The sequence below is a fragment of the Nerophis lumbriciformis genome, linkage group LG06 (assembly GCF_033978685.3).
Source record: "Nerophis lumbriciformis linkage group LG06, RoL_Nlum_v2.1, whole genome shotgun sequence".
NCBI classification, from domain to species: domain Eukaryota; kingdom Metazoa; phylum Chordata; class Actinopteri; order Syngnathiformes; family Syngnathidae; genus Nerophis; species Nerophis lumbriciformis.
In genome coordinates this window covers 13,794,707-13,817,938 of record NC_084553.2, presented here as the reverse complement: position 1 = coordinate 13,817,938, position 23,232 = coordinate 13,794,707, and the positions used below count along the sequence as shown (strand labels likewise).

General features: G+C 39.4%; 1 protein-coding gene across 1 annotated transcript; it reads left to right on the top strand.

Annotated features, from left to right (window-relative positions):
* Nucleotides 1-133: 133 nt before the first annotated feature.
* Nucleotides 134-21,992, top strand: gpn1 (GPN-loop GTPase 1). Its single transcript, XM_061963754.2, has 13 exons — nucleotides 134-339; nucleotides 6,560-6,653; nucleotides 8,569-8,675; nucleotides 8,743-8,780; nucleotides 8,847-8,925; nucleotides 8,991-9,085; nucleotides 13,614-13,659; nucleotides 17,169-17,315; nucleotides 17,856-17,938; nucleotides 18,064-18,103; nucleotides 18,193-18,280; nucleotides 21,372-21,479; nucleotides 21,562-21,992. The coding sequence occupies exons 1-13, from the start codon at nucleotides 193-195 to the stop codon at nucleotides 21,663-21,665; spliced, it is 1,176 nt and encodes a 391-aa protein (XP_061819738.2). The 5' UTR covers nucleotides 134-192; the 3' UTR covers nucleotides 21,666-21,992.
* The last annotated feature ends 1,240 nt before the right edge of the window (nucleotides 21,993-23,232 follow it).

Sequence of the window (23,232 nt, the reverse complement as noted above, 5' to 3'; positions counted from 1 at the left end):
TGTGCTTCTGTCAGCAGCTACACCTTTATTGCTATTGTACTGAGTTCAATGATAAACATTATATACAAGCGTTTCATCCGCACGCCTTCTCGAAAGGTGGCGCTAAAACAAAAATCCGTCATGAAGTAGAAGCCGAAGAAGACGACGAAGAAGAAGTAGTAGAAGAAGAAGTAGAAGAAGAAGAAGACAAAGATGGCGGAAGCTCCACCGAGTGTTGACAAGATGATGGCAGGCGATGAGGCGGACGTGACTGCGGGAGAGCAAACTGCTGGTGGGAAGAAAGCAGTTTGTTTGATCGTTCTTGGCATGGCTGGATCCGGAAAGACCACCTTTGTTCAGGTCATCTATTCATCATATTTTCATTGATTCCCCTTGACAACAACATGCCAACGTGATGTTATCACATATTTTTCGCATGGCCATCAAATTATTACCAAACCAGACCGCTTCTTAGCAAGTTACCATAAAGACTTTCACTTGTAAGTCTCACAAACTTTAATATCCGCCAATGAGGACGTCCGTGTAACCGCAGTGACGTCACCAGGCTCTTTCATGGCTTGACGCTTTCTAGAAAAGTCGTCGCACTTTAGGCAAGGCAAGTTTATTTATAGAGCACAATTCGTACAGCAGGCAATTCAAACTGTCCAACCATTTTCTACCGCTTGTCCCTAATTTCAACTTTTTATCTCAAAATTCTGACTTTTTATTTCACAGTTATGACTTATTATCACATAATTATGCCTTTCTTATCTCAAAATTCCGACTTTATATTTAATAATTATAACTTTTTAGCTTGGAAATTCAACTTTCTTATCTCATCATTTTGCCTTTTTTTCCTCTTAATTAGGACATTTTACCTCATTAATATGACTTTCTTAACTCATCTCCGACTTTTCATCTCATATATAATGATTTTTTTATTTCACAATTTCGACCATCTTATATAATGATTTAGACCTTTTTTTTACCTCATAATTTCAACTTTTTACTAAAAAAAAGAAGACTTTCTATCTCACAATAACGACTTTCTTTTCTCACTATTTCATCTTTTTTATCTGATAATTTCACATTTGTATCTCATAATTTTGACTTTCTGTCTTATAATTTCGATTTGTATCTCAGAATCATGACTTTTTTTCATAATTTCGATTTTTTTTTTTTTTATCTAAAAATTTCAACTTTTTATCTCGAAATTCTGACTTTTTATTTCACAATTATGACTTATTGTCGCATAATTATGTCTTTCTTATCTCAAAATTTCGACTTTGTATTTAATAATCATGACTTTTTAGCTTGGAAATTTGACTTTCTTATCTCATAATTTTGCCTTTTTTCCCCCTCTTAATTATGACATTTTACCTCATAAATATGACTTTCTTACCTCATAATTACGACTTTCCATCTCATATATGATTATGACTTTTTATTTCACAATTTCGACCTTCTTATATAATGATTTAGACCTTTTTTACCTCATAATTTCAACTTTTTACAAAAAAAAAAATACTTTCTATCTCACAATAACGACTTTCTTATCTCACCATTTAATCTTTTTTATCTCATAATTTTCCATTTGTATCTCATAATTTTGACTATCTGTCTTATAATTTGGACTTGTTATCTAATAATCATGACTGCAGCTGCATTCGGGCGGAGGGCGGGGTACACCCTGGACAAGTCGCCACCTCATCAAACTGCTTTACAGAAAATAAAAGAAAGTGAAATATTTCGTATTTCAAATTAAATGTAGAAAATACAATAATCGTAAAACAATCATCCAACCATCATCCATTCATCCATCCATTTTCTACCGCTTGTCCCTTAACTATCATCCATCCATCCATCCATCTTCTTCCGCTTATCCGAGGTCGGGTCGCGGGGGCAGCAGCCTAAGCAGGGAAGCCCAGACTTCCCTCTCCCCAGCCACTTCGTCCAGCTCTTCCTGTGGGACCCCGAGGCGTTCCCAGGCCAGCCGGGAGACATAGTCTTCCCAACGTGTCCTGGGTCTTCCCCGCGGCCTCCTACCGGTCGGACGTGCCCTAAACACCTCCCTAGGGAGGCGTTCGGGTGGCATCCTGACCAGATGCCCGAACCACCTCATCTGGCTCCTAAAATTAAAATCAATCAGTGGGGTTCAACTGTGGAACAGCTTGGATGATTCCTTAAAATGTTCCAGTTCCATTCACACATTTAAAAAACACTTTAAGACCAATGTCTTGAAAAAATATATCACTCTTGAATCAACACAGTAGTTAATACTATGATTATTGTTAATTAAAATACTAAATGTGGGATATAAATAATAATGGAAGTATAATTGTTTGTATATAGTATATAATTGGTACAAAGGTTTAACACGCGTACAAGGATATTTCACATGCCTTTACTGTGTATATAATTGAACTGTGTTTATGTTGTGTATAATGTGTATTTATAATATGTTGTACAAAGGACATTTCATAATTTTCGGAAGTTCATCTTGCACTTGACATTGTTTATAGGGTTAGGCGCAATAAGTGTTCAACTTCAGCCTAAACCAGGGGTGTCAAACTCAAATACAGAGTGGGCCAAAATTTAAAACCGAACAAAGCCGCGGGCCAAGGTTGAACAAATTAACCTTTTAATAGGGACCCAAACAAGTTTTGCATTAAATATTGAACACGCAAGGCTTATATAACTTTATAGTGACATGCAAAATCGAGTTTCGAATAATAATAATAAAGATTAAAAAATATCAATGGCATATCAAATACAATTTGAATAAAATTGAATGCCTCTTTTGTATTTGCAGCCTTCTGAGGTAAATATCAACATTAACTTTTTCCACAGGCTAATAAATTTGAAAATAAAATAATGAATAAACCAACCATTCAGGACTTTAAACTGCTCAGTTTGCAACACAGATACCTGCCATCTTTTCTTGGACGCTAGTTCATTAATGTCGGGGCTCAGGCTTTGAGCTGAGGTATCTTTCATTATCCAACCAAGGTGTTCATCAGTCATTATATCTCGTATTCCACAGTCTTGGGCGCGTGCCTTACAGGAACTGCTTTTAACGTCCTCTACGAGCTGACGTCACGTCCGCTTTTCATCCCTTCAAACAACGTGCCCGCCCAGTCACAAGATATGAGCGGCTCCTGTACGCACACACGCACGTAAATGCAACGCATACTTGATCTTCAGCGATACAGTTTACACTGAGAGTGGCCGTATAGCAACTTTAACATTGTTAGAAATATACGCCACACTGTGAATCCACACCAAACAAGAATGACAAACACATTTTGGGAGAACATCCGCACAGTAACACAACATAAACACAACAGAACAAATACCCAGAACCCTTTGCAGCACTAGGTGTTGTGCCGGATAAGGCACCCCCTGACGGGAGTGTTATATCAACTAAAGCCCACACTTAAAAGTTTCCACGTGCAAGATTGAATCTATTTTTAAAAATGATTTAATAAGAAGCCAAAAGTGCAAAAACAATAATGTTCGTGTTGGAGGAGTTGTGAATGAATGAATTATGAAATCCATGCTGCAGTCGCTCCTGGGCCACAACATTAGGTACACCTGCAGACTGCAGCACAGATTTCAGATTTCATTCATTCACAACTCCTCCAACACGAACATTATTGTTTTTGCACTTTTGGCTTCTTATTAAATAACTTTTTTAAATAGATTCAATCTTGCACGTGGAAACTTTAAGTGTGGGCTTTAGTTGATAGAACACTCCCGTCAGGGGGTGCATTCTACGGCGGGGGTGCATTACCCGGCACAACACCTGGACGCTACAATATACACCCCATGGCCTAAACCCTTTCGGTCTGCAACATTTTCATTTTCAATCTATGAATGTACAACTGTTTGTTTATTTTGTTGACCATTGACCGAAGAATAATACACTAAACTAAATCAGGCTGAATGTGAATAATGCCAACATTGAGGCCTTTCTCACATCTTTAGGAAGAGTATTCCATATTTTAGGAGCATAAAACAAACACAGTTTCACCATATTTGGTCCAAAGACCATGAACAGACTTGTACACAAGGAGAGCTGTTTTAAGGTCTATTCTCTGAGCAACAGGAAGCCAGAGCAATCCAATACTAAGTAGTTACAGGATCATACATTGGTCATAATTAAAGTTATTTCTGTGTCCTGCAAAGTATTTCCTCCGTTTATAAACAATAACAAAAAATGTTGTAACAATGAAAAATATAGATGAATAAAGCAAAACATGTTCTAGACCCAAAATCATTCCATATTCTCTATTGCTCACTAGTGTTACCATATCTGAGTTATTGTGCAGAAATATGGGGAAATAACTACAAAAGTACACTTCATTCATTATTGGTGTTACAAAAAAAGATCAGTTAGAATAATACATCGTGTTGGATATAGAGAACATACTAACCCTTTATTTATTGAATCAAAAATACTGATATTACAAGACATAGTGAATTTGCACACAGCTAAAATTATACACAAAGCAAACTATAACCTGCTACCCAAGAATATACAACAATTCTTCTCAACAAAAAAGGAGAAATATAATCTTAGAGAAAACTTTAATTTAAAACATTTATACGCACATACAACACTTAAGACCTTCAGTATATCAGTGTGTGGAATTAAATGATGGAATGGATTAAGCAATAATCCAATAATATACTAATATGATTCACTTCAAGAAAGTCTTCAAACTTAAAGTGTTTACAAAGTACAAAGAAGAAGAACCATGATTAACATTCTGAATTTATTTCATCCATCCATTCATTTTCAAGATAATCTTACTCATCTCACCATATGAAATGTAACTTACTTCACCAATTATTATTTATTTATTTTTATTGTTAATACTTATGGAGTATATTGTGAATAAATTGAGAACAGGAAGTGAACAAAAGTTTTAGCAACTGCTATGTAAAGGAAAAGGGGTTCCTACTCCTTTTCGACAATGTTGAATAGAGAAACTGGAAATTGTGGTGTGTCATGTTGTTTGCATGCATGTTCCAAATAAACTCAACTCAACTCGTTGTAGTATCGACTATATACGGCTCGTACTTAGTGTTGTTATTGTCAATATTTGTATTACTTTTGTTTACATTCAGGAGCGCGCGTGTTCCGCATTTAGTGGAAATTCGGGGTCAGTGTTTATAGCTTCACCTCTATCGTTAGTTTTTAAGCCAAAATACGTCCATTCCCCCTCTTCTTTCTCCCCACTGTTTCTGCTTGTAAGTGCTCTCTGTGTGTGCTGACTAGCGACGTGCGCCTCGGCTCGTATTACCAGCAATGTCACCACGGCGCGCCATCATTTAAATGAAAAAAAATGTATTGGTATTTTTCAAAGGCAGTATAGTACTTTTTAAAAATTCATTAGTACGGTGGTCAGCAACCCGCGTCTTTAGAGCCGCATGCGGCACTTAAGTGGCTCCCTGGACCTCTTTCAGAGATGTGTGAAAATGGAAAAAGATGAAGAAAAATGTTTTTGTTTTTTTGTTTTAATATATTTTCTGTAGGAGAACAAACATGACCCAAACCTTCCTAATTGTTAGAAATCCCACTGTTTATGTTATACATGCTTCACTGATGGGAGTATTTGGCAAGCACCGTTTTGTCCTACTAATTTCAGTGATCCTTGAACCCCTCGTAGTTTGTTTACATGCACAACTTTCTCCGACGCGGCCACAGAAAGACGTGTTTTATGCCACTCCTTCTTTGTCTCATTTTGTCCACCAAATGTTTTATGCTGTGCGTGAATGCAAAAAGGTGAGCTTTGTTGATGTTATTGATTTGCTGAAGTGCTTATCAGGCATATTTGGTCAATCCATGACTGCAAGCTAATTGATGCTAACATGCTATTTAGGCTAGTTGTATGTACATATTGCATCATTATGCCTCGTTTGTAGCTATATTTGAGCTCATTTAATTTCCTTTACTTATGTCCTCTGTGTATTTAATTTATATTTGCATGGCTCATGACACATTATCTGTACCGGTATGTCATATTAGCTGCATTTCTCATAGTTGTTTGTGTGCCATGTTGTTCCAGACCACGGCAAACGTTACCCAGCTTGCAAAGATTGTAATAAATCCATTAGAAGAAGACAGCCTGCCGTTTCCTTAAACTTGGACACACACATCTATTATACCTTTGGCCCTTCTGAGCCAGTAATTTCCAGAACGTATCTCATTCTGTGAGAAGCCTCCATTTTACTAATGATTTCCAAGGTTGCAAAAATGTGTAGAATAAAAATTAAAATACAACATTTCTGTCAATGAAGATTTGCGTCAGCCTTTGATAGTAGGCTATTATAGCTAATATAGACACTTACATCATGTGTTGCCTTCTTTATAACACTTATATTGTATAAGGCTTTTAATTTTTTGCGGTTCCAGACACATTTGTTTTGTATTTTTGGTCCAATATGGCTGTTCCAACATTTTGGGTTGCCCACCCCTGCATTAGTACCATAAAACCCTTAATCTAATGTCCGCTGAATGTATTAGTGGACGTGTCCTCTTAAGTGTCTCTAACCATTATGTCGATTTTAACAGAGGTTGACGGCGCATCTGTATTCTCTCAAATGTCCGCCATACCTCATCAACCTGGATCCTGCCGTCCACGAGGTCCCCTTCCCTCCAAACATCGGTAAGGAGCGTACTACTTGTACAAAACCCAAAACCGGTGAAGTTGGTACGTTGTGTAAATGGTAAGTACACACAGAATACAATAATTTGCAAATCCTTTTCAACTTATATTCAATTGAATAGACTGCAAAGTGAAGTGAAGTGAATTATATTTATATAGCGCTTTTCTCTAGTGACTCAAAGAGCTTTACATAGTGAAACCCAATATCTAAGTTACATTTAAAGCAGTGTGGGTGGCACTGGGAGCAGGTGGGTAAAGTGTCTTGCCCAAGGACACAACAGCAGTGACTAGGATGGCGGAAGCGGGGATCGAACCTGCAACCCTCAAGTTGATGGCACGGCCGCTCTACCAACCGAGCTATACAAGATACTTAATGTTCAAACTGGATAACTTTGTTATCTTTTGCAAATATTGGCTCATTTAGAATTTTTTGCCCGCAACTTGTTTAAAAAAAGCTGGCACAAGTGGCAAAAAATAGACTGAGAAAGTTGAGGAACACTTATTTGAAACATTCTACAGGTGAACAGGCTAATTGGGAACAGGTGGGTGCCATGATTGGGTTTAAACCTCTAAAGGCTTAGTGGCCACATGCGTGGACAGCACCTTTTAGCTCTTATTTCCAAAATTGTGTACATTACTGAATTGGGGTCTTATGGCTGCTTATGTGGACACTTATACTGCCATCTGGTGGTGTCAGAGGAGTATAACATACAATGGAATTTTGAAAAAAAAAAAGTGTAAAAATAAGCATTAGCATGTCACTAAACATGAAGTATGCGTTTGTTACTTATGAACTAAGAACATCATATCAAAAGATGATTCTTAAGTTTTTATTCTAATTAGGGTCCAATAAGCCCAAATAGCAAAGAGAAATAAAAAAAGCATGTAAACAAACAGCTTGGGCCTTAAGAGGATAAAAGCATCTGCAAGTGCAAGTTAAAACTCTATGCAAAGCCAAAGCCATTTATCAACAACACCCAGATACGCTGCCGGCTTTGCTGGGCCCGAGCTCATCTAAGATGGACTGATGCAAAGTGGAAAAGTGTCCTGTGGTCTGACGAGTCCACATTTCAAATTGTTTTTGGGAAACTGGACGTCGTGTCCTCTGGACCAAAGAAGAAAAGAACCATCCCGATTGTTCTCGGCGCAAAGTTCAAAAGCCAGCATCTGTGATGTTATGGGGGTGTATTAGTGCCCAAGGCATGGGTAACTTACACATCTGTGAAGGCACCCTTAATGCTGAAAGGTACATACAGGTTTTGGAGCAACATATGTTGCCATCCAAGCAACGTCTTCTTCATGGACGCCCCTGCTTATTTCAGCAAGACAATACTAAGTCACATTCTGCACGTGTTACAACAGTGGGGGGCCAACAACAAAGTGCGGGTACTAGACTGGGCTGCCTATAGAACAGACTTGTCTCCCATTGAAAATGTGTGGCGAATTATAAAGTGTAAAATAGGACAACGGAGACCCCGGACTGTTGAACAACTTAAGCTGTACATCAAGCAAGAATGGGAAAGAATTCCACCTGAAAAGCTTCAAAAATTGGTCTCCTCAGTTCCCAAACGTTTACTGAGTGTTGTTAAAAGGAAAGACCATGTAACAGTGGTAAAAATGCCCCTGTGCCAACTTTTTTACAATGTTTTGCTGCCATTAAATTCTAAGTTAGTGATTAAAAAAAAAGTTTCTCAGTTCGAACATTAAATATCTTGTCTTTGCAGTCTATTCAATTGAATATAAGTTGAAAAGGATTTGCAAATCATTGTATTCTGTTTTTATTTACCATTTACACAACGTGCCAACTTCACTGGTTTTGGGTTTTGTACTTGAAGTCTGCCTCTAGCGTACAAAAAGCCACTTTGAGTCCACGTTTCCAGACACGACCTCTGACCTGAATGTTGTCGTTCTGCAGACATCCGAGACACGGTGAACTACAAAGAGGTGATGAAGCAGTACGGCCTGGGACCCAACGGCGGCATCGTGACCTCTCTCAACCTGTTTGCCACTCGCTTTGATCAGGTCTTTCCTGTTCTTATTTATCTCTGCAATGTTTTGCACCAGAAGTAATAGAGCGGTCGTCCTCTAGGTGATGCACTTCATAGAGAAGAAGCAGCACGATCACAGGTCAGTGAACGGATCGTACGTCTAAATATCATCGCAAATGTTCATTGTTTTCTCTCACCTGTGCAGGCACGTGCTTATCGACACCCCGGGTCAGATCGAAGTCTTCACCTGGTCCGCGTCGGGAACCATCATCACGGAAGCTCTGGTGCGTCGCCAGCCCGGCCGAGGTTTATTGTGCTGCTTCATCCCATAACGTGCAAAATGTCTCAGGCCTCGTCCTTCCCCTGCGTGGTGGTCTACGTCATGGACACGTCACGGAGCGTCAATCCCGTCACCTTCATGTCCAACATGTTGTACGCCTGCAGGTACGATAGCGCAAGTTTTCTCACTATTATGTTAGATCCACTATGGACTGGACTCTCATTATTATGTTAGATCCACTATGGACTGGACTCTCATTATTATGTTAGATCCACTATGGACTGGACTCTCACACTATTATGTTAGATCCACCATGGACTGGACTCTTACTATTATGTTGGATCCACTATGGACTGGACTCTCATTATTATGTTAGATCCACTATGGACTGGACTCTCACACTATTATGTTAGATCCACTATGGACTGGACTCTCACTATTATGTTAGATCCACTATGGACTGGACTCTCACTATTATGTTAGATCCACTATGGACTGGACTCTCATTATTATGTTAGATCTACTATGGACTGGACTCTCACACTATTATGTTAGATCCACTATGGACTGGACTCTCACACTATTATGTTAGATCCACTATGGACTGGACTCTCACACTATTATGTTAGATCCACTATGGACTGGACTCTCTCACTATTATGTTAGATCCACTATGGACTGGACTCTCACTATTATGTTGGATCCACTATGGACTGGACTCTCATTATTATGTTAGATCCACTATGGACTGGACTCTCACACTATTATGTTAGATCCACTATGGACTGGACTCTCACTATTATGTTAGATCCACTATGGACTGGACTCTCACACTATTATGTTAGATCCACTATGAACTGGACTCTCACAATATTATGCTAGATCCACTATGGACTGGACTCTCTCACTATTATGTTAGATCCACTATGGACTGGACTCTCATTATTATGTTAGATCCACTATGGACTGGACTCTCACACTATTATGTTAGATCCACTATGGACTGGACTCTCACTATTATGTTAGATCCACTATGGACTGGACTCTCACTATTATGTTAGATCCACTATGGACTGGACTCTCATTATTATGTTAGATCCACTATGGACTGGACTCTCACACTATTATGTTAGATCCACTATGGACTGGACTCTCACAATATTATGCTAGATCCACTATGGACTGGACTCTCTCACTATTATGTTAGATCCAATATGGGCTGGACTCTTACTATTATGTTAGATCCACTATGGACTGGACTCTCACAATATTATGCTAGATCCACTATGGACTGGACTCTCTCACTATAATGTTAGATCCACTATGGACTAGACTCTCACAATATTATGTTGGATCCACTATGGACTGGACTCTCACTATTATGTTAGATCCACTATGGACTGGACTCTCACTATTACGTTAGATCCACTATGGACTGGACTCTCACTATTATGTTAGATCCACTATGGACTGGACTCTCACTATTATGTTAGATCCACTATGGACTGGACTCTCATTATTATGTTAGATCCACTATGGACTGGACTCTCACTATTATGTTAGATCCACTATGGACTGGACTCTCATTATTATGTTAGATCCACTATGGACTGGACTCTCTCACTATTATGTTAGATCCACTATGGACTGGACTCTCATTATTATGTTAAATCCACTATGGACTGGACTCTCACTATTATGTTAGATCCACTATGGACTGGACTCTCACACTATTATGTTAGATCCACTATGGACTGGACTCTCTCACTATTATGTTAGATCCACTATGGACTGGACTCTCATTATTATGTTAGATCCACTATGGACTGGACTCTCACACTATTATGTTAGATCCACTATGGACTGGACTCTCACAATATTATGCTAGATCCACTATGGACTGGACTCTCTCACTATTATGTTAGATCCACTATGGACTGGACTCTCACTATTACGTTAGATCCACTATGGACTGGACTCTCACAATATTATGTTAGATCCACTATGGGCTGGACTCTCACACTATTATGTTCGATCCACTATGGACTGGACTCTCAATATTATGTTAGATCCATTATGGACTGGACTCTCACAATATTATGCTAGATCCACTATGGACTGGACTCTCTCACAATATTATGTTAGATCCACTATGGACTGGACTCTTACTATTATGTTAGATCCACTATGGACTGGACTCTCACTATTATGTTAGATCCACTATGGACTGGACTCTCACTATTATGTTAGATCCCGTATGGACTGGACTCTCACTATTATGTTAGATCCACTAAAGGCTGGACTCTCACAATATTATGCTAGATCCACTATGGACTGGACTCTCTCACTATTATGTTAGATCCACTATGGACTAGACTCTCACAATATTATGTTAGATCCACTATGGACTGGACTCTCAATATTATGTTAGATCCACTATGGACTGGACTCTCACAATATTATGCTAGATCCACTATGGACTGAACTCTCACTATTATGTTAGATCCACTATGGACTGGATTCTCACACTATTATGTTAGATCCACTATGGACTGGACTCTCTCACTATTATGTTAGATCCACTATGGGCTGGACTCTCTCACTATTATGTTAGATCCACTATGGGCTGGACTCTCACACTATTATGTTCGATCCACTATGGACTGGACTCTCAATATTATGTTAGATCCACTATGGACTGGACTCTTACTATTATGTTAGATCCACTATGGACTGGACTCTCACTATTATGTTAGATCCACTATGGACTGGACTCTCACTATTATGTTAGATCCTCTATGGACTGGACTCTCACTGTTATGTTAGATCCACTATAGGCTGGACTCTCACAATATTATGCTAGATCCACTATGGACTGGACTCTCTCACTATTATGTTAGATCCACTATGGACTGGACTCTCACACTATTATGTTAGATCCACTATGGACTGGACTCTCACAATATTATGCTAGAGCCACTATGGACTGGACTCCCTCACTATTATGTTAGATCCACTTTTGGACTGGACTCTCACACTATTATGTTAGATCCACTATGGACTGGACTCTCAATATTATGTTAGATCCACTATGGACTGGACTCTCACACTATTATGTTAGATCCACTATGGACTGGACTCTCACACTATTATGTTAGATCCACTATGGACTGGACTCTCACTATTATGTTAGATCCACTATGGACTGGATTCTCACACTATTATGTTAGATCCACTATGGACTGGACTCTCTCACTATTATGTTAGATCCACTATGGACTGGACTCTCACACTATTATGTTAGATCCACTATGGACTGGACTCTCACACTATTATGTTAGATCCACTATGGACTGGACTCTCACACTATTATGTTAGATCCACTATGGACTGGACTCTCACTATTATGTTAGATCCACTATGGACTGGATTCTCACACTATTATGTTAGATCCACTATGGACTGGACTCTCTCACTATTATGTTAGATCCACTATGGGCTGGACTTTCTCACTATTATGTTAGATCCACTATGGGCTGGACTCTCACACTATTATGTTCGATCCACTATGGACTGGACTCTCAATATTATGTTAGATCCACTATGGACTGGACTCTCACAATATTATGCTGGATCCACTATGGACTGGACTCTCACAATATTATGTTAGATCCACTATGGACTGGACTCTCATTATTATGTTAGATCCACTATGGACTGGACTCTCACACTATTATGTTAGATCCACTATGGACTGGACTCTCAAAATATTATGCTAGATCCACTATGGACTGGACTCTCTCACTATTATGTTAGATCCACTATGGACTGGACTCTCACAATATTATGCTAGATCCACTATGGACTGGACTCTCTCACTATTATGTTAGATCCACTATGGACTGGACTCTTACACTATTATGTTCGATCCACTATGGACTGGACTCTCAATATTATGTTAGATCCACTATGGACTGGACTTTCACAATATTATGCTAGATCCACTATGGACTGGACTCTCACTATTATGTTAGATCCACTATGGACTGGACTCTCACAATATTATGTTAGATCCACTATGGACTGGACTCTTACTATTATGTTAGATCCACTATGGACTGGACTCTCACTATTATGTTAGATCCTCTATGGACTGGACTCTCACTATTATATTAGATCCACTATGGACTGGACTCTCACAATATTATGTTAGATCCACTATGGACTGGACTCTCACAATATTATGCTAGATCCACTATGGGCAGGACTCTCACACTATTATGTTAGATCCACTATGGACTGGACTCTCACTATTATGTTAGATCCACTATGGACTGGACTCTCTCACTATTATGTTAGATCCACTATGGACTGGACTCTCACACTATTATGTTAGATCCACTATGGACTGGACTCTCGCAATATTATGCTAGATCCACTCGACGTCCATTGCACCGGTCGCCCTGGGGTGTGGGGGTCACCCACATCTACGGTCCTCTCCAAGGTTTCTCATTGTTATCCCATTATGTTGAGTTTTTCCTTGCCCTGATGTGGGATCTGAACCGAGGATGTCGTTGTGGTTTGTGCAGCCCTTTGAGACACTTGTGATTTAGGGCTGTAAACATTCAAGTTGGCATTTGTTGCCGCAGAAAAAACGCCCTTGTAACGGTTTCTTGTTTGGTGTTCTTTTAGTATTCTCTACAAGACCAAGCTCCCTTTCATTGTCGCCATGAACAAAGTGAGTAACTTATTTTTATTTGTTTTACTACGCTTAAAATGTAACGTTACATTTAGCCATGTCCTGGTCCGATAACAGCTGAGAAAACAAGCATCTCAGAAATAATAAAGTTGGACAGTTAACATCTAAATGTCCTCTAATAAACACACAAGATTGATATTTTCTAGAGATGTCCGATAATGGCTTTTTTGCCGATATTGTCCAACTCTTAATTACCGATACCGATATCAACCGATACCGATATATGTAGTCGTGGAATTAACACATTATTATGCCTAATTTTGTTGTGATGCCCCGCTGGATGCATTAAACAATGTAACAAGGTTTTCCAAAATAAATCAACTCAAGTTATGGAAAAAAATGCCAACATGGCACTGCCATATTTATTATTGAAGTCACAAAGTGCATTATTTTTTTTAACATGCCTCAAAACAGCAGCTTGGAATTTGGGACATGCTCTCCCTGAGAGAGCATGAGGAGGTTGAGGTGGTCGGGGTGGGGGGGCTTTGTCAATAACATCAACAAAGCGCACCTTTGTGCATTCACACACAGTATGAAACTTTTGGTGGACAAAATGAGACAAAGAAGGAGTGGAAGATTTGACATGTAAACAAACTGTTGCGTCACAGTCCACACTATGGTGAGTTCAAGAACCGCCGAAATTAGTAGAACAAAACGATGTTCACCAAATGATATCAGTGAAGCATACACACACACATATTCATCAGTAGGGATGATGTTTGATAAGAAATTATCGAGTTCGAGCCTATTATCGAATCCTTTTATCGAACCGATTCCTTATCGATTCTCTTATCGAGTCCAGATAGGTTGTTGTATATGGAAAAAAACACACAATATTTGGTTTAACAAAAGCTCACTTTTATTATATAAAAATAAAATAAAATCTAATAAATAAATAAATATTGACTGTTACCACCCTAAAAAAATAAAATAAAATAAATAAATATTGACTGTTGTTACCCAAAGTATATTAAGTGGGATTTTTCAGAAAAACAAATATATACAGTATCACAAAAACAACCTGTCTCTGTGATCACTATAGGTGTATAAATAATAATAATATAGTGTTAAATGAAATCAGTCCCTTGGGCACAAAACGGAAAATAATACAGCTCTCCAAAAAGTGCACTTCCGCTGCTATTTGACATAACTGTTTGTTATGATGCTTTGACATTTTTGCACTTTATTTCTTTATTGAAAGAAAATTCTATGAAGAGAAAAGTTGTTTGCAAATGTGGTTACAATGCTAAAAAATGAAAAGTTAAAGCTAAAAGAAGAAATACACTTTATTGAGTTAACATTATTTCTTTATAGGGAGAAACATGTGATGTTATGAGCTAGGTCAGGGGTCGGCAACCCGCGGCTCTTTAGCGCCGCCCTGGTGGCTCTCTGGAGCTTTTTCAAAAATGTATGAAAAATGGAAAAAGATGAGGGGGAAAAAAATATATTTTTTGTTTAAATATGGTTTCTGTAGGAGGACAAACATGACACAAACCTCCCTAATTGTTATAAAGTACACTGTTTATATTAAACATGCTTCACTGATTCGAGTATTTGGCGAGCGCCGTTTTGTCCTACTAATTTTGGCGGTCCTTGAACTCACCGTAGTTTGTTTACATGTACAACTTTCTCAGACTTTCTAAGACGTGTTTTATGCCACTTCTTTTTCTGTCTCATTTTGTCCACCAAACTTTTAATGTTGTGCATGAATGCACAAAGGTGAGTTTCGTTGATGTTATTGACTTGTGTGGAGTGCTAATCAGACATACTGCAAGCTAATCGATGCTAACATGTTATTTAGGCTAGCTATATGTGCATATTGCATCATTATGCCTCATTGGTAGGTATATTTGAGGTCATTTAGTTTCCTTTAAGTCCTCTTAATTCAATGTATATCTCATGACACACTATCTGTATGTAATATGGCTTTTAATTTTTTGCGGCTCCAGACAGATTTGTTTTTGTATTTTTGGTCCAATATGGCTCTTTCAACATTTTGGGTTGCCGACCCTTGAGCTAGGGAATATAACAACTACACTACCCAGCATGCAACGGGAGTGACGAGCATGCGCGGTAGCCCCGAAAAGTGTTGTTGCATGTCGCCACCCGGCAGCTAAGAATGAGGTTATGAGCACGCTGTGAAAGTAAACGTCAAGAACTCAGCCAACACGCCTCGTCTGCATTATTTATAATTAGACAGACAACACATATAGAGTGTGATTTTGTTTTGTTTACAAGGAAAGAAAAACAAAAGTTAAAAAAAGGGAGATATGTTGTATCAATATGTATGTGCTGCGGTTGCTTTAAGACCGTTGCAAAAGCTGCCGTAAAGGAGGTGCGTTGCTAGCCTGGTTGCTATGTTTCCGGTTGGTCGTAAAAGTGTTGGTCATGTGTTTGTACCTTGCTCAAATCTCTTAGTAAAGTTATTCATTGGATTATACCTTTTTGTTTTGAACTTTATTACACCTTGGAGCGCTTTTTCCGGTCCATTGTTTTTCCTGCTTTCGCTATCTGAGCTACGTGACGTCATTTTTTGTGATGTCTCACGGGGCATTTCTGGTCGGGACGGGATTCGTTCTAAGGGATTCGAATAAAGAAGCAACTCTTTTTCTTTACTATAGTGGTCTCGATAACGGGTACCGGTTCTCAAAAAGGGATTCGAGTCCGAGTCTTATCGAACAACTGGGAAAATCGTTTTTAAGTATCATCCCTATTAAACAGTGGGCTTTCTAACAATTAGGAAGGTTTATGTCATGTTTGTCCTCAAACCAAAAACATACTAAAACAAAGAAATTATTTTCCCCCATTTTTTCAATTTTCAATCCTTTTTAAAAAATGCTCCTGGGAGCCACTAGAGTGGTATCAGAGAGCCGCGGGTTGCTGACCCCCGTCTTAGACACACGTATTAAAGGTGTCTCTGAAATCCTCTGATGCTTTTTTTTAACCACAACATTAGCGCCACATAAAACATTGTCGCATTATGTTTACTGATCTATACTATTCATTTTTAAATAACTTTTACTGCAAATACATTTTGGCTCCAAATATCAATTATCAGCCTGCTTGACTACCAATAATCGGTATCGTCCCATAAAAAATTGTATCGGTCGATCTCTATACTGTTTATCTAAATATGATATCGGGTATGCTGGTTCAGTTGGTGTGTTGCGTTCAAGGCCCCATGGTGAAAAAAGACTGACTTTTATTCTCTGGCTTATAACACTACATCCTCTGTGTTTTTAAAATGTTGATTTCTATTTACTGTTTTAATTGGTTTTACCTTTTAAAATCGTTTTTAATCATATTTATTTTATATTGTTTTTATATTGGTTTTATATGTATTATTTTTTGTTTTTATTCAGTCATTGGTGGACCTAAGGATAATATTTGAATATTGTTTTTAATATTGTTGTGCAGCACTTTGGAAACATTTTGTTGTTTAAATGTGCTATATAAATAAAGTGGATTGGATTGTGCACTTTGTGCAGACGGACATCATCGACCACAGCTTCGCCGTGGAGTGGATGCAGGACTTTGAGGCTTTCCAGGACGCTCTAAACCAGGAGACCTCGTATGTGAGCAACCTGACACGCTCCATGAGTCTGGTCCTGGATGAGTTCTACTCCAACCTGAGGGTGAGAGCGCCGTTTGGAACGCTTGAAGGAGAACCTCTGATGACCATACTTGCCAACCCTCCCGATTTTCCCCGGGAGACTCCCGAATTTCAGTGCCCCTCCAGAAAATCTCCCGGGGCAACCATTCTCCTGAATTCTCCCGATTTCCACCCGGACAACACCCGGACAACAATATTGGGGGCATGCCTTTAACGTCCGCTTCTCCTCCATACAAACAGTCACACAATATATGCGGCTTTTACACACACACAAGTGAATGCAAGGCATACTTGATCAACAACCATACAGGTCACACTGAGGGTGGCCGTATAAACAACTTTAACACCGTTACAAATATACGCCACACTGTGAACCCACACCAAACAAGAATGACAAACACATTTCGGGAGAACATCCGCACCGTAACACAACATAAACACAACAGAACAAATACCCAGAACCCCTTGCAGCACTAACTCTTCCGGGACGCTACAATATACGCCCCCCCGCTACCACCAAACCCCACCCACCAGTATGCTGATGACCCGCCTGCTTCCACAGGTAGTGGGCGTGTCCTCGGTGACAGGAAATGGATTGGACGACCTCCTCGTTAAGGTGCAGGACGCAGCTGAAGAGTACGACAGGTGTGTTTACAATTTTTATGAAGTCACAACATTTCTGTTAGCTCTGTTTTTTTGGGTGGCCGTAGTGTCCATGTTGTCTTATTAGAGAAGTAATATTTTATATTAAACGTCTCTTGGTTCCTCAGGGATTATCGACCAGAATATGAAAGACTGCGCCAGCAGCTGGTGAGCGTCTTGGCCTTGTTAGCGCTCTCCCATCGCCCACGCTGACTTCTTGACGACTTGAGCGTTTTGACCTTTGCCCTGTCCACCAGCTGGACGCCCAAAGTGAAAAGCAGCAAGAGCAGCTGGAGAGACTCCGGAAGGATCTCGGCGCCGTCGACATGGCGGCGTCTGTTTCAGGTCAGCTATGACCAAACATTTATTTTGGTGTCCTGTCGTCGCCAAAGTCCTAATACCCTTTCTCAGACTACCGTATTTTCCGGACTATAAGTCACAGTTTTTTTTCATAGTTTGGCTGGGGGTGCGACTTATACTCAGGAGCGACTTATGTGTGAAATTATTAACACATTAGTGTAAAATATCAAATAATATTATTTATCTCATTCACGTAAGAGACTAGACGTATAAGATTTCATGGGATTTAGCGATTAGGAGTGACAGATTGTTTGGTAAACATATAGCATGTTCTATATGTTATAGTTATTTGAATGACTCTTACCATAATATGTTACGTTAACATACCAGGCACGTTCTCAGTTGGTTATTTATGCCTCATATAACGTACACTTATTCAGCCTGTTGTTCACTATTCTTTATTTATTTTAAATTGCCTTTCAAATGTCTATTCTTGGTGTTGGCTTTTATCAAATACATTTTCACAAAAAATGCGACTTATATATGTTTTTTTCCTTCTTTATTATGCATTTTCGGCCGGTGCGACTTATACTGCGGTGCGACTTATACTCTGAAAAATACGGTACCTATTGTTGTGCTTTCCTCTTCCTTTGTTCCTACATGAAAACTCTTGATATGACTCATAGTGCACCTTTTACAAGAAAACACTTCTATGGCAAATTTGAAAAATGGCTACTATGATGTTTGCTAATATTGTTTTTTCAATTAGTTTACACCAGAGAGTCTTCTGGCGTATTTAGTTTGTGTACCGTATAGTACAGGGGTCGGCAACCCAAAATGTTGAAAGAGCCATATTGGACCAAAAATACAAAAACAAATCTGTCTGGAGCCACAAAAAATTAAAAGCCATATTACATACAGATAGTGTGTCATGAGATATAAATTGAATTAAGAGGACTTAAAGGAAACTAAATGAGCTCAAATATAGCTACAAATGAGGCATAATGATGCAATATGTACATATAGCTAGCCTAAATAGCATGTTAGCATCGATTAGCTCGCAGTCATGCAGTGACCAAATATGTCTGATTAGCACTCCACACAAGTCAATAACATCAACAAAACTCACCTTTCATGCACAACCTTAAAAGATTGGTGGACAAAATGAGACAGAAAAAGAAGTGGCATAAAACACGTCCTAGAAAGTCAGAGAAAGTTATACATGTAAACAAACTACGGTGAGTTCAAGGACCGCCAAAATTAGTAGGACAAAACGGCGCTGGCCAAATACTCGAATCAGTGAAGCATGTTTAATATAAACAGTGTGCTTTGTAACAATTAGGGAGGTTTGTGTCATGTTTGTCCTCCAAACCATATTAAAACAAAAACAAAAAATTTTCCCCTCATCTTTTTCCATTTTTCATACATTTTTTGAAAAAGCTCCAGAGAGCCACTAGGGCGACGCTAAAGAGCCGCATGCGGCTCTAGAGCCGCGGGTTGCCGACCCCTGGTATAGTATAAGTCGCTCTGGAGTATAAATCGCACCCCCAGCCAAACTATGGAAAAAACTGCGACTTATAGTCCAAAAAATACGGTATTTTCCAGATTATAAGGATTTACTGCCGATGAATGGTCTATTTTTGATCTTTTTTCATATATAAGGCTCACCGGATTATAGAGCGCATCAAAGGAGTCATATTATTATTTTTTTTCTAAATGTAAAACACTCCTTGTGGTCTACATAACATGTAATGGTGGTTCTTTGGTCAAAATGTTGCATAGATTATGTTTTACAGATCATCTTCAAGCCGCTTATCTTCATATTGTGGGCGCTCTTATTTACGTGGCTCACCTTCGGCAGCGTCTTCTCCCCGTCATCTTTGTTGTAGCGGTGTAGCGTGCAAGGACGGGAGTGGAAGAAGTGTCAAAAGATGGAGATAACTGTTTTAATGACATTCAGACTTTACTTCAATCAATAACGGAGCAGCATCTCCTCATCCGGAAACAACAACAAGGCCGGAAATGTGTCCCGTGAAAAAGACCCTAACTGTCTAATAACTAAAGTTCCTTGAGTGAATAATGTAAACTCACTACACCGGTATGTTTTAGCGCTTTCATGGCGAGTTTACTGACAGATATAAGTAATTTTACACTACTTTATATTAGAAATGGCAACAGCGGAGGATGAATGTCCCATAACAAGAAGATAGAGAAAAAGTAGAAGCTTATTTTGGGGCGGTGTAGCTTGGTTGGTAGAGAGGCCGTGCCAGCAACTTAAGCGTTCCAGGTTCGATCCCAGCTTCGGCCATCCTAGTCACTGCCGTTGTGTCCTTGGGCAAGACACTTTACCCACCTGCTCCCATTGACACCCACACTGCTTTAAATGTAACTTAGATATTGGGTTTCACTATGTAAAGCTCTTTGAGTCACTAGAGAAAAAGTGCTATATAAACTTATCAACTACGGTGTCGGCACGGACTACAAAGGCAGACTTGCGCAATTTCTCAGGACTTATGCAGATCCCAAATACAGATCAGCAGGTACCAGAAGGTAAGAAAAGTTGCTTTTGCATAATAATGCGAAACAAAATGCCAGATAATATGTCTTACCTTATACACACACACCATAATAATACTCCTATGTTGAAGCACATCATGCGGTGCGGCTTCATAGCTTACCAAAGTCGTACTAAAACATTTTGATAGATTTTTGAGCGCCGTGTGTAATTTTCTAAATTTTCAATGGAACATATAAAATGTTGGTGTTGTTTACTTGAGTCATATTGCCATCATAGTGCAGTTTACAAGTATCTCTTATGTTTGACTGCCATCTACTGGTCACACTTATCATTACACCATGTACCAAATAAAAGTGCTTCGAATTCGGTAAGCAAAACCAGAATTATTCCGTACATTAGGCCCTGTGGTTATAAGGCGCACTGTCGAGTTTTGAGGGAAAAAAAGTAAATGGTGAACTTCCGGGCGGTTCCGTGCTCGGTTGTTGCCATGGCGATGCAATTGCAATAAGGGGGGCAGACTGAGCTCATTTGCATGAGACAGAACAGACTGCTCTGAACAGGACCGCTAATGGCGTAACATGTCTCCTTCAACCCCCACGCACGTGTTGTGTTCCGCAGAAAAAGTGGACGTGGCCGGACCCAGCGACCTCATCATGACCCGCGGCGCCCGCGACTCCGAGGACGAAGACGACGTGGACAGCGACACGGACGACATCGACCACAGCAGTGAGGCTCGCTGACGTCTGCCGAGTGTCCGTCCAAAGCTCGAAATAACTTTTTATTTTTTTATTTTTTTTTTTGTCCGCAGAAGCGGAGGAGAGCAAAGAGAAGGACGCCTTCGGAAGCTTCCTGCAGGAGAGGAGGGAGGTGATTCAGGTCCGCAATCGAAAGTGCGGATTGCCGGAAAGTTAAGAACAAAAACAGACTCTTATTTCTTCACCTCTTCATGGACAAGCTGGGGACTTTTGTGAAGTCAAGTGCAGCCTGCAATTAAAAAAAAAAAATATGAATGATGTTTGTCTATCTGTGTTGGCCCTGCGATGAGGTGGCGACTTGTCCAGGGTGTACCCCGCCTTCTGCACAAGTGCAGCTGGGATAGGCTTCAGCCACCCCGAGAGGGACAAGTTGTAGAAAATGGATGGATGTTTTTTAATATGTTTTATGGGAGTGTAGTCATCTTGTTTTCTCATGTTTCCTTTACTTAGTCAAAATAAAAGTTATGCTTGGTTTGCTTTTTGATATATTTCATTATCTTTCATTTATTACACAGCTGTGTGAAGAATAACGTTTTAGTTGGCAGCCTCCATTTGCTTTAATAATCGTGCCTTGCAACAATTTAATCACACATGAATTTACTCATACATGATGTCATCGATGACACGTTTCATTGAAGTCATACAGTCGTGGTCACTTGTAAAGGACAGTCTTGAGTTTCCAATCATTTCTACAACTCTTATTTTTTTGTGATAGAGTGATTGGAGCACATACTTGTTGGTCACAAAAAACATTCATGACGTTTGGTTCTTTTATGAATTTACTGAAAATGTGAGCAAATGTGCTGGGTCAAAAGTATACATACAGCAATGTTAATATTTGCTTACATGTCCCTTGGCAAGTTTCACTGCAATAAGGCGCTTTTGGTAGCCATCCACAAGCTTCTGCTTGAATTTTTGACCACTCCTCTTGACAAAATTGGTGCAGTTCAGCTAAATTTGTTGGTTTTCTGTAATTGACTTGTTTCTTCAGCATTGTCCACACGTTTAAGTCAGGACTTTGGGAAGGCCATTCTAATACCTTCATTCTAGCCTGATTTAGCCACTTTTGACATGTGTTTGGGGTCATTGTCCTGTTGGAACACCCAACTGCTCCCAAGACCCAACCTCCAAGCTGATGATTTTAGGTTGTCCTGAAGAATTTGGAGGTAATCCTCCTTTTTCATTGTCCCATTTACTCTCTGTAAAGCACCAGTTCCATTGGCAGCAAAACAGGACCAGAGCATAATACTACCACCACCATGCTTGACGGTAGGCATGGTGTTCCTGTGATTAAAGGCCTCACCTTTTCTCCTCCAAACATATTGCTGGGTTTTGTGGCCAAACAGCTCAATTTTTGTTTTATCTTTGTCCATGTGATGTCAGATGAAACAAAAATGTGTGGTGTGGCGCATTTGGGAGAGTGGCCGTGCCAGCAACCTGAGGGTTCCTGGTTCGATCCCCATTTACCATTCAAAGGTTCCCACCCATATTTGATTACTATATATTTTGGTCACAAACCTGACCAGAGCCTTGTTCAGCATGTTGTTCATAATGCTGTATGTGTTATATGAATAATCTTCGTGATTTCATATCAGTTGACGCCTGTTAAACTCTTATGTAGGTTAGATATGTTTATTGGATGCGATTAAAATCAAGAGTAAAACTGCTAATTCACTGTTAATTGTCATACATAACATACACAATAAACATAGACTGCTCTTAAA

Excerpts from the sequence above, each read along its gene's own strand:
- gpn1 (XM_061963754.2), top strand. The coding sequence starts at position 193 with ATGGCGGAAGCTCCACCGAGTGTTGACAAGATGATGGCAGGCGATGAG. Across the intron at positions 6,654-8,568 it reads CCCCTTCCCTCCAAACATCG|ACATCCGAGACACGGTGAAC; the intron begins GTAAGGAGCGTA and ends GTCGTTCTGCAG. Across the intron at positions 8,781-8,846 it reads AAGAAGCAGCACGATCACAG|GCACGTGCTTATCGACACCC; the intron begins GTCAGTGAACGG and ends TCACCTGTGCAG.